The sequence below is a fragment of the Aquila chrysaetos genome, chromosome 3, assembly GCF_900496995.4.
Source record: "Aquila chrysaetos chrysaetos chromosome 3, bAquChr1.4, whole genome shotgun sequence".
Taxonomy (NCBI): domain Eukaryota; kingdom Metazoa; phylum Chordata; class Aves; order Accipitriformes; family Accipitridae; genus Aquila; species Aquila chrysaetos.
This window is the reverse complement of record NC_044006.1, coordinates 14,602,606-14,616,482: the sequence shown is the minus strand read 5'-3', so window position 1 is coordinate 14,616,482 and position 13,877 is coordinate 14,602,606. Positions and strand designations below refer to the sequence as shown.

Below are 13,877 nucleotides of genomic sequence, written 5' to 3'. Positions count from 1 at the left end.
GTGCGGTCCTGTCAGCCATGTCACCCTGTCAGCCTTGACCCCCCCCCCCCCCCGCCCCGTCAGCCATGTTTCCTCCCACCCGCCGTGTGCCTCCTGTCAGCCGTGTCCCCTCTGTCACTGGTGTCTCCTCCTGCAGGCCGTGTCCACTCTGTCACTAGTGTTTCCTCCCGCCAGCCATGCTGCCTCCATTAGTGGTGTCTACCCCTGTCAGTGGTGTCCACCTGTCAGCCATGTCCCGCTGTCAGCCGTGTCTCCTCCATCAGTGGTGTCCCCCTGTCAGCCCACGTCCCCCCATCATCAGCCAAGTTCCCCCATGCCAGCAGTGTTCCCCCATTAACAGTGCTGCCCCATCAGCCATGTCTCCCTGGTCAGCGGTGTCCCCTGTAAGCCATGTGCCCTCAGGGCCTGTCCCTGCCACTTTGCCAGGCGCAGGGGAACAGCCCAGGGCGCCATCGATGAGATACTCCTTCACCAGCCCTGAAACAAGCCCAGAGGCCATGGCCATGCCCCGTGCCCAGCCCCCTGCAGAAAACAACCTTTGTTTCCATCCCCGACGCTCCCCTTCCCCGCCACTGCCTGGCTGGGTGAGTACAGTGAGCCACATCAGTTCACTGAGCACCTTTGCCCCTGCAAAAAATTGTACAGATCTTGTGTAGTTAGTGAGAAATTAAACAATTTTTACACCATGAAGGCAGTCAAGTGCTGGAACAGGGGCCTAGTGAGGTGGTAGGGTCTCAGCCCTTGGAGATAGTCAAAACTCAACCAGACAAGCCCCTGAGCAACCAGCCCTGTGGGAGGACGAGGTTGGACCTGGGGTCTCCCAAGGGACCAACGTGATTCCGTGAGTCTCTGGCCTTAGAGGCAGGAGCTGCCTATGGTGGTACCTCCCGCAGCAGACCCATTGTCAGCTCTGTCCTTAACATTTCCTGTGTTGAGCTGGGCTGCCCTGATGGCATTGCCTAGGTAGGCTGCTGAAACCTTGAATGCCTCTTCTGCACTGGGGAATATCACCCCTTTAAGCAAAGCTCTGCTGTGCCCAGGGAGCCTTAGACAATTTTTGCGGTGGTTTGGGCTAGGGCCAAGGAGCACTCAAAAGATAAAAGGCCATAACCTTGAATTTGGCACAGGACTCCTCAGGCTGGAGAGCAGTGGTCAGGTGTCAGTGAGCAGGTACAGCCCACTCCGGGATCCTTGGTGTTTTCCATGGTTCAATGCACTCCCTGGGAGCATTGCTCTGCTGTACACTGCAAGAGATGCAAACCTGTGGACTGGTGAGCATCATCTGCCACTCCATGCAATATTCTCATGAGCAAAGAGGCCAGAAACAGTTCTTCTACAGGTAAAAGTGGCTGGTGCTGGTGCGTATTGTCTATTAAGGATGCTCCCTAGTTTTGAAGGGCATATCTATGCTGCAGCTCCCTGCTCTGGTGTTAGCGTGCTGGCTGCCCACACTGCTTAAGGGCAAAGCTGCTTCTGTGACTCCATTTGGCAGTACATAGCTGATTTCCTCCAAGATGAAACGCAGGAATGTTTCAGATGATACTCCCTCCATAGGCTGTATCTTGCGGGCAGCATCACTCCAGACATGCTCTACACCTCCCCAACATGACCTCAGCAGGCTTTACACCCCAAATCGGTCAGCTGCCCTCACACCACATTGTACCACATGTAACAAAGCTTCCTTAGCCATATGGTATAAAATTACTGTCCTGGAAAGCTGCAGCATGGCCTCATATTACTCATTTCATTGTTATTAACAAAAAAATCACAGGAAGGAATAGTTAGATCTTAGAGTGCAGGGGCTCAGTCTCTACTGAGACAATCACATGGATGAAGGCGAAGTCTCCAGCACAAGTCCACATCCATCCAGATGCCCAGTTTTAGCACGTTCCCTGTTGGAGTTTCAGCCTGGGACCACCAGTCTGCACGCACAGGCTCGCTCCATGGGCAGACATAGTACAGATACAGCCAAACCTTCCAAGGTATTTCCCTCCACCAGCCAGCACTATCATTACCTCCAAGTTCTCTATTACAAAAAGAGTTTTTTTGAAGAAAAAGTCAATTTGGCCATGCAGCCAAATGGCCATGGAAGTTTTCTCTGGCATGGAAGTTTTTAAGCTCCCCGGGAGCTATGGGAGTTACACTCCTCCAGCACTCCCCCTGGAGTCATGGTCTAGGCGCAGCCCCATGAGTTTTGGGGTACACATGGCACATCATTTAACAACGCCAACTGGAAATCACACTGATCCTCTTCTGAGAAGCAGGACAAGCCCAGCACTTCTAAAGTCCTTCAGAAGCCACCTCATACTGAAAATTTTCTATTACAAGTTGCCAACCATTAGTTTTAGCAGCCTCAATCTCAAGGATTTTGCATTTACCAGCCAGCAGGGCTTAACATCTTGCTAACAAACCTTCTGTTCCCCTGCATGCCAGGCAGGGGCCTGTAGTTCACCCCACTGCTGAGAAAGGGTTTTGTCACTCTCACTGTCATGGGACAGGTCCCCCAGAGCCAACAAAGAGGTGGTTTGCAGATCTGGGAGGTACCCTCTGGTTTCCTTCTCATTGGCCTTTTGCTTTCAGTGATTTGTCCAGCTGGAATTCTCCACCAGGCTCAGTGACAGCATGATTTCTCTTCAGGAACTGTTGCCTGCTGTGGGCAGGATGTATCGAGCCACGAGGCCAAGGCAGCACCATGTCCCACCAGCCCATCAGCTGTCCTCTGTCCAGCATTGCCCAGTATGGGCTGCTGCAGCCAGGGGATTTTGTTGTTGTGCTTCAGCTCTCCACAGCTGTGGCCCAGGAAGCTGCCTGATGGGGAGCAGTTGCATCATCTCTCACAATGCACCTGCAAAGAGGAAAACTCAGAATAGCCTCCCGAACACCTTTTCCCATGCTCTCTCCTCTTGCAGGAGTCTGATAACCCTCCAAGCGCCTGTGTACAGGGCCGCGAACCACACAGTTGGTACCATCAGTCAGACCCTCCATGGCACAAACACAGCCCTTCTCAAAATTTCATTTCAGTGGTCCACAGCTGAAATATGGACATGTCCAGGCCACCCTTCAGTGATTTTATAGTGTCTAGAGAAAGGGGTCCTGCTGCGTGACCATGCTTTGCTACTCCAGCTCCCTCCACACCAGGGCAGCTTGCATCCAGCTGGGCTCCTATCCTGAAAGCTGGTGTGTGGTGGGGCTGGATGCTACAGGGTTTGCTCCGAGCTTGGCTCCCAGCTCTCCTCCTGACTCACCAGGCAGCCCTGGAAAAGCAGCTGCATTTTGGGCCCTTCATTTCTTCTTCCTGTAAAGGAATAGAAGTACATAAAGGGTACACATTAATGTATATTAAGGTCTTTTGCAGAAACTCAGAGGGTCAAAAAAAAGATACTGGCCAGGGTACATGGTGCCTTGCTCACATTGTCTGCTTGAGGTACTCTGGAAAAAGCCTTTCTAGCGCAGCACCCACAGCAGCTCAGCGGCCGTGGTGGGACTCTTCACTGTACCTTCCCTGACAGGCAAGACCTCAGTCCTAGAGATGCTGGGGGTGGGGGAAAGAAACTGGAAAAATCAGAAACGGTCCATGCATCTCAGGCCTTCTGTACGGTGGGGTAAGTGGGAGGCAGCCTTGCATGGGAAACTTGCATTAATTTGGGCAAAGCACTGCTGTGGTAGAGCAGTTGACTCACCTGGGTGGCTCTACCTGGGGTCGCAGGGCATTCCCTTCTGACTGGCCTTATTGCCAAAAAGTGTGTGTGAATCACATCCCTGTTCATGCAAATAACTAAGCATATCAGATATGTGGTAGCTTGAAACAAGCAGACCTCTTGTCCCTCCACCTGCCCCACCCCCTGCCCCTGCTCACTTGATCCAAACTCCCACTCTAAAATCCACTTGCTGATAAATCCATGTGAGTTAAGAGTGGTTAAAACCTCCATGCCTCACTGAGTGCATGCTGCCAATGCAACTCAGAGGGTCTCTCCATGCTTCTCACCATCTCTGCCGCCGCAGGGATCCTACTGAGACACATCCCAGGAGTGCTGTGGCACAGCCCTCCCATGGGAGCACACAACTGGGTCACTGGGATGTGCACTGGGTAAGGATATCCAGTTTGCCTGGGATGAGGCTCTGCTGAGCATGGGCTCTGTGTAGAGGATGATTTGGGTCAGATCTGGGGTGCTGTCAATGTCAGCTACTTTTGGGACCAGCTTTGAGCGAAACCTGTGGAAGGGCCTCTTCTGCAACTGAATGTCTTTTTTTTCTTTGCCAAAATCTGGAAGTGCAGGATGCAGCACAGCAGGAAGGATGCAACCCACAGCAGTGGAGGAAGCAACCCAGGAAGGCAGAGGTCTCTGAGCAACACCAAGGTCAGCATGATGGCTGAAGCCCATGGGCTTGCATGGAGGAAGAGGACAGTAAGCCACATCCTCTCCCACTGTCCACTCATCCGGGAGCATCCCCTGGACAGGGCAGCCTGGACCAGGGCCTGGTGAGGCCATAACAGGTCTGGCCAGGCAGGTTCAGCAGCTTGGTGGTACAGCTGCCAGTGACAGTAATCAGAGAAGACATCTTTTTAGCATGGACCCAACCCCTGGTGAACATGTCATAGCACAAACAAACTTACGCCTTGCATGGACATGCCAGAGGCAGTGGCAGGCCTTATCAGAATATCCTCCAGTGGGAAGGGAAATTTTTCTTGAACTATAGGCGACTGCAAGGGCAGGGAATTGAGGGGCAGAAAAAAAGAGCAAAGGATCTGGAAGGAATCCCAAGTGACACCAGCAAATGCTCCTGGGACCTGCAGAGCAGGCATGAGAGAGGGAGCAGGGTGGATATCTGACAGCAAGGGTCAGCTTATGGCCTGGCTGGTGCTGGCAAAGAGATGTACTCAAGGTTAGCTACATTAAAATGTGTCTGTGGTGCTCATGCTCCCAGCAGATACCTGTGCTGACCCTTGTGTGGGAGACGACACACAAGCAAGCAGCGGAACTGCTAGCAGGAAGCTCAAGGCTGGCATGGCTGGTGCTGCAGGCTCAAATGTTCCTTGCAGGGACAGAAGGGAAGGCACAGTGCAGCACCATGAGCACTCTTGGATTATGCCACTGGCATTCCCCTTCTCCCACACGTGACAGTACTGTGTGGACTCAAGCAGTGTGGATCCCCAGAGCGGTATCCTGGGAACAGTGAGGACACAGTGAGCCAGAGGAGATGGGGTGGGAGGATGTGACCGGGCTGTGGATCTTCCTGCTGGGGTTTTCTATGTTAATTTTCAGCATGTGGCCAGGCTGGGCAGCCCTTCACTTGTGCTGAATGAATCAGCACATAGCGGCAACGAGGTTAAACACCACATCGCACAGGTCTCCCCACTGATGACACTCCTCCCCTGCATTGGCTGCAGAGGAAATTTTAATCAGCACCGTGCTAACAGCCTTTCAGTCCTGCTGGGAGTTATCAGCTCCTTTGTTTGTAAATGTAACTGCTCAATACCAATATGGCTCTGGGTTTTGGCACATGCCAGCTCCACAGCCCTATGGCTCATGCAGCCTCCCTCCCCTCCAGCCGCCTGCCCCCAGCTATCATAGTATCAGGGTGTTAAAACAGGCCGGGTTGTGCTGAACACAAAGATCAAGTCCAAGCTGTTTCCTTCCTGCCTCTGCTGTCACTGGGAGAGAGACCTCTGAATTTCAGGCTGGTTTAAGCTTCCAAGAGTAGCTGATGAATATCAGAGCCTGGTAATTTAGCCCTCTGCAGAGTACAGACAATATATTCATAATCATTTTACATGTAGATGAGCTAGTAACGCAATCAGGGTTATAAATCAAACCCAGGAGACATGTTAGTGCTGTTTGCCTGAGCTTTTTGAGCGATCTAGCCACAAGAAAATGCCTGTCTGTCTCCTAGATGGGACCAATTAACCTTATAAAGATGCACTCTCCTCTCACAGCAGCTCATTTGTTTACTTGGGCTCTGCCGGCTGCTGCTCTATTTTCATTCTGGAAGAGGGGGCCAGGTTGGTAAGAGATTGGGCGGAGGGCCGGGCTGCAGAGGAAGGGAAACCGGACTCAGGAGAGATGGAGCCTTCATCAGCGGCACATTAGAGGAGATTGGGGTTTAATAACTGGCTTCCCCATGTGGCTGTAGAGCTGTCCCCAGGCTTCAGAGAGTGTCCTTGCACACCCATAAACGTAGCTGCCTTCTTTTGACCTTGTTTTATTGAGCAGTAAGAGATAGCTGGAGCTCTGGGGTGCTCAGTGACTGTGGCCCATGGAGCAGCCGTGTCCTGCAGGCTCCTGCCTGCACCTTGTGTAGCACAGGCCCACACAGCCTGGGCGGGCAGGCGGCAGCGGCATGCCCTCTGCTGATAAGCTGTCAGCCATGCAGGTCTGCTGCGTCAGGGCCCGCAGTGCCAGCCGTGCAGGGTCTTCAGCACCAGCAATGCAGGATCCCCAGCACCAGCAGTGCAGGATCCCCAGCAGCGCCAGTGGTGCAGGGTCTGCAGTGGCAGCAATGCAGGGTATGCAGTGGCAGCCACGCGGAGTCTGGAGTGGCAGTGATGTGGGGTTTGTGATGCCGGCAATGCAGGGCCCACGATGCCAGCAACGCAGGTCACAAGGTGCCAGCGATGTGGGGGCTGAGGCGCCAGCGGTACAGGCTGCAAAGTGCCAGTGATGCAGTTTCCAGGCATGAATTCTCTTCAGCCAGGTCTCATGGTGCAGCACATGGGCTGGCCATGATGGGTCTCATCCCAGCCATGGGGTCTGGGCACACACATCCCCACACTATCCCCTGGCACCATCTGCTTCCGCCCTGCCCAGAGCCTGCAGCAGCCAGGCGCTGAGCTTCACCAGGATGTTTCTCTGGTACCCAGCAGCAAGAAAGCCATTACCTACCTGCACAGGATAGGGTGAAGCTGTTGCCCAGTCCTGCACCCCACCACCTTGCTCAGACATGAAGCCCAGGCTTGTATGAGGGCGCAGGAGCATGTCCCACACTCAGGCAGCTTGGGGGGGTGGCAGGACTGCGCTGCACCAGTGCTTGGTGGGAGCGCGAGGGCTGATGATAGCACACAGCAAAGTGGGTCTGCTTTGCTCTTGCTTTGCTTCCTTCTGGCTGGGCCATGTCCTGACCCACACCATGTGGGCATGTCTGTATGCTGGGAGCAGGATGGGGCCTGCTTCGAGTGAGCAGGATTTGGGGTGGTGCAAGGATGCACTGGTAGCCAGGCAGACCTGGGAGCAAAGGGACATGGCTGCAGCAGGGCCGGCAGGGAGCTGAGGTCGGCGCTGACACCAGAGGGTGGTGTGGTCTCATGCATCCCCAGCGCAAAGCCCTCTGAGCTGCTCAGGCCTCGGGGCTGGGATTTGGCCCAGGGAATGGCTGTTTGCTGCAAAAACCTGTTGGACCTTGCAGCACCACGGGCCAGGGTGAACGGCTGTGGGTGACTCGTCTGGGAGCTGCCTCCAGATTCAGTGGGGACAGGCAGCAGCTTGTCCCACCCCAGCCATGTCTTCAGTATACAGGACCCCAAAATGGGGCTCCAGGCATTGCCCACCCGTGGCCTCAACTGTGCCCTGCCCCTGTGGTGGGGACACAGCTTTTGGGGACCCAAGGGGGCCACTGACAAACATCCCATGCAGCCTCACGCTGGGGGCTCAGGCTCTCCACAGTCAGGCAGATGCTGCGAGATGGGGGCTGTTTCCTTCATCGCCCAGGACATTACAAAACCACAGGAGCTGCATCTTCACCACAGCTGGTGTCCCCAGGGGCTGGGACAGGCAGGGCTGGGAACAGGAAAGCCACTGCTGGAGACACGTCACTGCTCTGACACTTTTGTAAGAAAAGGACTTGAAGACAGGTTTTATTTATTTTTTCATAGAGATTTTTAATGTTTGTTTTTTAACAGACTTGGTTGGTTTAAATTTTTGTTTTCTACAATAATTCAGTGTAAAAATCCCAGTACAATATACAACAGTTTGAACATTTGGAATAAGAAATCTAGCCTGGGGACACACGCAAGTTCAGCTAGTTTCTAACACAGGTAGCAAGTTCCTTCCACCCTCCCCCAGATTTACCAGCCAGGAAGGGATGTGGACAGGAATGCTTTACAAATGTCACCCTCCACCCCATCAAGACACTGGCTGCCCTGTCCCTGCCTGTATTGCAGTGGGATGGTCCCTCAGACACATCCCCTTGGAAAGGGCAGGGTCCCCTCCATGGGATGGCTGGGAGCCTCCAACATTGCAAGGCAAAGTCTGCAGTCAAACAACACTGGCTGGCTCTTGTGCATGAGTGATGTGGGATGCTCTGAATAGGCCCTGCATGCAGGTCCCTCAGGGTATGGGGCTCCCTTGGAATGGAGAGGAGACCTGTCCTCCCCTTGGCAGCCGTGCCAGCAGCCTGGTGCCCTAGTACAGCCATAAGGTCATTGGAAGGGGATGGCCATGTCCCTGCATGGCCCAGCCAGAGGGAAGGAAAACAAAGATGATGCAAGGGTCCTTGGCTCTAGGGTCTGAGGGGTCATCTCAGGGATAGCTAACTGGCCTGGGATCTGGCAGTCTTTCAGGAAGCCACTTTGGCCTGGCCCATGGTACTCAAGCAGCCTGGGATGATCCTGCTTGAACAGCCTGTAGTGGTCCAGGTCAGGCTACATGGGGTGGTCCTGCTTGAGCAACACAGGAAGGTTCTGCTCAAGCTACATTGGATGATCCTGCTCAAGCAGCCTGAAGATGTCCTGCTCGAGCAGCATGGTGTGTTGCTGCTCAAGCAGCATGGGATGGTTCTGCTGGAGGAGTATTAGGGTGGTTCTGCTTGAGCAGTATGGAATGGTCCTGCTGGAGTAGCATGCGGTGGTCCTGCTTGAGCAGCATGGAATGGTCCTGCTCAAGCAGCATGCAGCAGTCCTGCTCAAGCAGTATGAGATGGTCCTGCTCAAGCAGGCTGTTGTGATCCTGATCAAGATGCCTGCTTGAGCAGTGTGGGGTGGTCCTGCTCAGGCAGCATGGGATGGTTCTGCTTGAGCAGCATAGGGTAGTCTTGCTTGAGCACCATGGAGCAGCTGCAAGTGGCAGGGATAGTTCCTCATGTCCTGCAGCATTCCAAGCACTGCATTCAAAGCCATGTCTGGCCTTCCTTGCCCCTCTTGGACATCTTCTACTGCTTGGAGAAGTCTCCCAAAGATGTGTGTGCTTGAAGGGATCCCAAGGGGGTCTGGTTAAGCTCCATATTCCAAAATAGCTATTGCTAATGCTAAATCAGGACATTGGTGACTTTATCTAGCTGAGTTGTGAAACCTTCCAAGGGCAGAGATCCTCCCACTTCCCCAGTGACCAGTTCCAGCTGCACCAGCCCTAGGGAGAAGTGTTTCCTGTAGTCCAGCATGAATCTCCCTGCCTGCAAGCTGTGGCCATTACCTCTACTATGAAAGTACCTTGAGTAGTGGGGGTGGGAGGCTGGTTCTCCATCTAACCTAGCCCCACATCCCATCCCCAACAGTAAGGGCCCTTCCTGCTTGCATCAGGGATGGCTGTGCTGGTGGTGGCTTTCCTGGGTTGGTAAGGGATGGGATACAAGGCAGGGGAAAGAGGAAGAGGAGAAAATAACAGCAGGAGTCAGATGTGTATGGAGTAAAAGAGTGCAGGGAGGATGGAGGAGAGTATGAATGGGAGAGGTCAGGCTGGGAGAAGATGAAAGGTCAGGATGGAGTTGCGAAGTGAAGGAGAATGAAAGGACAGTGAGAAAGGAAGGTGTGAGGTAAGGGAGGATGGTTGGAGGTCAGGAAGGGGTGGAGGGGAAATCTGTGAAGTAGGTGGGACACTTGGAGGATAAGGAGGGATGGGGAGATGGGGAGAGGTGGAAGAGTATGAGGAGAAACAGGGAGGCTGTGGGAGGTGAATGACAAGGGGTGGTGAGATAGCCAGAGGCCGAGTATGAGGAGGGACAGGGCAAGAGGTGAAAGAGCATGAAAAAGGGTGGGGAACAACGGGAAGTGGAGGTTCACAGGAAGGATAGAGAGACTCAGGTGGAGGAAGAAGAAGTATTGAGATGGAGCATGAGGGAGAAGGTATGAGAGATGGTGGAAAGTGGAGGACAACGAGGTATGGGCAATGAAGAGGAAAAGAGGTTGGAGGAGGATGAGGAGGACTGGGCAGATGGTAGGAAGTGGAGGATGAGGAAGAGCAGGAAAATAGTGGGTGGTGTTGAGGCATGGGGAAGGATGGGGGACAGTGGGAGGTGGAGGAGGATGAAGAAGGTGGGCAAAATGGAAGAGGAAAACAAGGAGAGATGAGATGGCAGGTGGTGGAGGACAAGGAGAGAGGGGGAGATGGAGATGAAGGAAGAAGAAGAGGGATGAGGAGACAGTGGGAGATGGATGAGGATGACAGGAGGGATGGAGAGACATTTAGGGGGCAATGGAGGAGGATGGATGAGGAGATGGTGGGAAATGGAGAAACACAAGGAGGGGATTGGAAATGTGGGGGTGGAGGAGGAGGAGGCGGGATTGGGCAATGTTGGCAGCCGGAGGGATGGAGCAATGGTGGGAGGTTAGGGTGGATTTTGGGATGGGGAAGTGGAGGAGGGTGAGGGCGATGAGGAGACAAGAGGAGGTAGAAGAGGATGAAGAAAGATGGGGAGAAGATGAGAAGTGAAGGATGTTGAAACAGATTGGGGTGATGGTGGGAACTAATGGAGGATAAGCATGGATAAGAAGATGGTAAGATGTACAGGAGGACAGAACAATGGTGGGAGCTGATGGAGGATCAGAAGGGATGGTGAGATTTTGACATAAGGAGGGATATGAAAGGAAAAGAGCAACTGGAGGCAAAGCTGGATGAGGATGGATGGGACAGGGTGGAGGTGGAGAAAGAAGACATGCGGAGATGGTGGGAGGAGGATGAGGATAACAAATGGGACATGGTGGATGAAGGAGGAGCAGGTGAGACGGATGGGATGCAAGTGTGACAGGAAGACAGGAAGGTGGGATATGAAGGGCAATGGAGGAGCACAGGAAGGAGGGATGGGAGGTGGTGGATGATGGAAGAGCACAGGAAGAAGGGATGGGGGTGGTGGATGATGGAAGAGCACAGGAAGAAGGGATGGGGTGTGGTGGGTGATGGAGAACAATAAGGAGGGATAGGATGCAATATAGGATGCAGGAGCACAGGAGGGCGGGAGGGGACATGGTGGGCAATGGAGGAGCATGGCATGGAAGGGAGGGATGGGACACAGTGGATGACAGCACATTCTGGAAGGAGTGTGGAAGGAGGGATGGGATGTGAAGGGGTGGAAGAGAACAGGGAGGGATGAGAGGTGGTGGGTGACAGTGGAGCTCAAGAAGGGATAGGACATGATGGAGGATGCAGGAGCACAGGAAGGAAGGATGGGACGTGGTGGGTGATGGAAGAGGATGGCAGGGAGGGATGGGACACAGTGGGTGACAGGAGCATAGGAAGGAGGGATGGGATGGGTAGACAATGGAGGAGCAGCAGAAGGAGGGGTGGGACATGAAGGATGGAGGTACACAGGAAAAGGGATGGGATATGGTGGGTGATGGAGCAAGGGAAGGAGGAATGGGATGGGTAGGTGATGGAGGAGCACAGAAAGGAGGTCTGGGTTGGGTTAGGTGGGTGATGAACGAGGAGAATAAAGAGGGATGGAACATGGTGGGCAATGGAAGAGCACATGAAGGCAGAAAGGAATGTAATTGAGGATGGAGGATAACAAGAAGGAAGGATGGGACATGGGGCATCCAAGAGTGGGGATGAAAGGGATGGGACATGAAGGATGATGGAGGAGCAAAAGAAGGAGGGGTCGGTCATGGTGGGCAATGGAGGAACTCAGTGAGGGACAGTTTAATGTAGTGAGCCTGGAGGAGGCTGGGACCTGCAGGTCACGATGGGCACAAGGGCAAGAAGCCATGGGCAGTGGTGGGAATGGGGATGTGGGGTCTGCGTGCAGGCTGGAGTAAGCTGATGGGCAGGATAGGATGGGACAGGGGAGGCATAAGAAACACCAGCATCACAAGAACAACGCAGAGCTGAGAGGAGTCTGACGTGAAGTGACAGCCCTGGCAGTGAGGCCACGGAGGACCCATGGGCGATGACAAGGAGCCTTGGTGGCGTGGCACAGTCAGGGTCAGCACATGGGGATGGTGTCGGGCAGAGACAGGCAGGTGAGGAGATGATGGGACACCATGTGTGGGCTGGGCAGCTGGCAGGATGGCGGGGACAGAGGGACAGGATCTAGATGTATTTCCCCACTCATGGGTGCCCAGCCACCCCACACTCCTCTCCGCAGCAGCACCGGTTCCCCAGACAGGACAGGCATCACGGTCCCCCCACCACAGCATGGGAAGGCAGCACCGAGGGCGTGGGTGAGGGGTTGCAGGGCCTTTATTCATCACACGACAAGCAGGCATGGTACAGGGGTGCAGGATGGGGCGGGCAGGGGGCCTGTCATCGGGGCAGAAAGTGCCCTTCATGCGACCTTGGCATGGGCTGACAAGAGGAAGCAGGAAGACAGGGCAGGGGCAAGCGTGGCTTTGCCTGAAGCACCTCAGGATTCGCCCCGGGCTGGGCAGTGGCACATGGGGAGGACAGGGGAAGAGGCTGCGTGGGGGCCAGGACTGAATCAGCCACCTCCACACCTCAAGCAAATTTTCCCCCTTGCCTTTGCAAATCCCTCGCTGGCCTCGGCTCAGCCCCCGGCTCCACGGGAAATGCCCAGCACCACTATTTACAGAGTAAGACAGAACTGACCAATATTACAAATAATTAAAAGGCAGTTGTAAAAATGAGAAACCACATTCCAAAAGTAGAGAGTCTTTTAAAAAAAACCAAACAAAACCAAAACCCCTGTTATCAATGCAAATGCTAAAAACCACCCCGAAAGGATCTATGTACAGCAGGACATTGCCCGTGGCAGCGCTGCGCTTGCCGGGGTGCAGGGACCCGACTTCTCCGAGGCAGGCAGGGATGCTGCCTGGCCCCGGCTGCTGGTGAGGGTGGGCAGCACCTGCCCCGTGCATCCTGCACCCAGGTGATGAGGGTCCCTGTGGGGCCGGACAGGCGCTGCAGGAGCAAAAGGCCATCGGTGCTGGGCCTGCTGGGCCCTGGCTGATGCTGGTGTGTCCGGTGACACAGGCAGTGAGTGGCCGTCGCGGAGATGCTGACGGAGGCTGCGACGTGGCAGTGATGCAGCCTGCCTGCTGCAGGCAGCATGAGGCTGGACGGGAGGGGGCAGCAGCTTCGGCAGCAGGAGCATTTTTTAAGCGAAGCTGCAAGATGACAGCAATGCGCAGAGGCCCTGGAGCAGTGTACACAGCCCCAGAGCAATACGCCGAGCCCCTGGAGCAGCGTATGGAGCCCCAGAGCAACGTGCAGAGCCCCTGGAGCAGTGTATGGAGCCCCTGGAGCAGTGTACATGGACTTCGAGCAATGCACAGAGGCCCTGGAGCAATGTACACACCCCCAGAGCAATGCACAGAGCCCCTGGAGCCATGTAGAGCCCCCAGAGCAAGGTACATAGCCCCTGGGCAATGCACAGAGCCCCAGGAAGCAGTGGGCACCTGCAGGCAGCTCAAAAATAGGTCAGGCAGCCGCCTCTGAAATTGCCGTTCTCTCCTGGGGCTGCACAGAGGCACCAACGCTGCTTTGCGTGGGGGTGGGACGCAGCACCCCAGCCTCAGAAACTCCGCACCGCTGTGGGGGCTGCGGCCGCTGTCCCCCTCCCTCCCCGGATAAGGCTTTTTCTGGTGGTGACCGAGGGACGCGCAGCACAGACCGCAGGCCACGCTGCAGCCTCCCAACCCACAATCTCTTAATCCAATTGATGCATCTCCAATGTAGCTCATTTCGGTATTTTTAAAATGCACTTGGTTTTACATTGCA

At 54.6% G+C, this 13,877-nt stretch overlaps 2 protein-coding genes across 4 annotated transcripts; both read right to left on the bottom strand.

Annotated features, from left to right (window-relative positions):
- Window positions 1-10,390: 10,390 nt before the first annotated feature.
- LOC115339392 (proline-rich extensin-like protein EPR1) lies at window positions 10,391-11,767 on the bottom strand. 2 transcript variants are annotated; one of them, XM_030009346.2, is made up of 2 exons: window positions 11,055-11,767; window positions 10,391-11,015 (listed from the first exon to the last, which is right to left on the bottom strand). In XM_030009346.2, exons 1-2 carry the CDS (start codon window positions 11,765-11,767, stop codon window positions 10,391-10,393), a joined length of 1,338 nt encoding a protein of 445 aa, XP_029865206.1. The 2 variants fall into 2 exon arrangements, with proteins under 2 accessions (XP_029865206.1, XP_029865207.1); XM_030009347.2 differs by having other exon boundaries at window positions 10,527-11,011; window positions 11,091-11,767.
- Window positions 11,768-12,362: 595 nt separating this feature from the next.
- On the bottom strand, window positions 12,363-13,840 carry LOC115339393. 2 transcript variants are annotated; one of them, XM_030009348.2, is made up of 2 exons: window positions 13,400-13,840; window positions 12,363-13,369 (listed from the first exon to the last, which is right to left on the bottom strand). In XM_030009348.2, the coding sequence occupies exons 1-2, from the start codon at window positions 13,838-13,840 to the stop codon at window positions 12,752-12,754; spliced, it is 1,059 nt and encodes a 352-aa protein (XP_029865208.1). In that variant the 3' UTR covers window positions 12,363-12,751. The 2 variants fall into 2 exon arrangements, with proteins under 2 accessions (XP_029865208.1, XP_029865209.1); XM_030009349.2 differs by having other exon boundaries at window positions 12,363-13,373; window positions 13,404-13,840.
- Window positions 13,841-13,877: the final 37 nt, after the last annotated feature.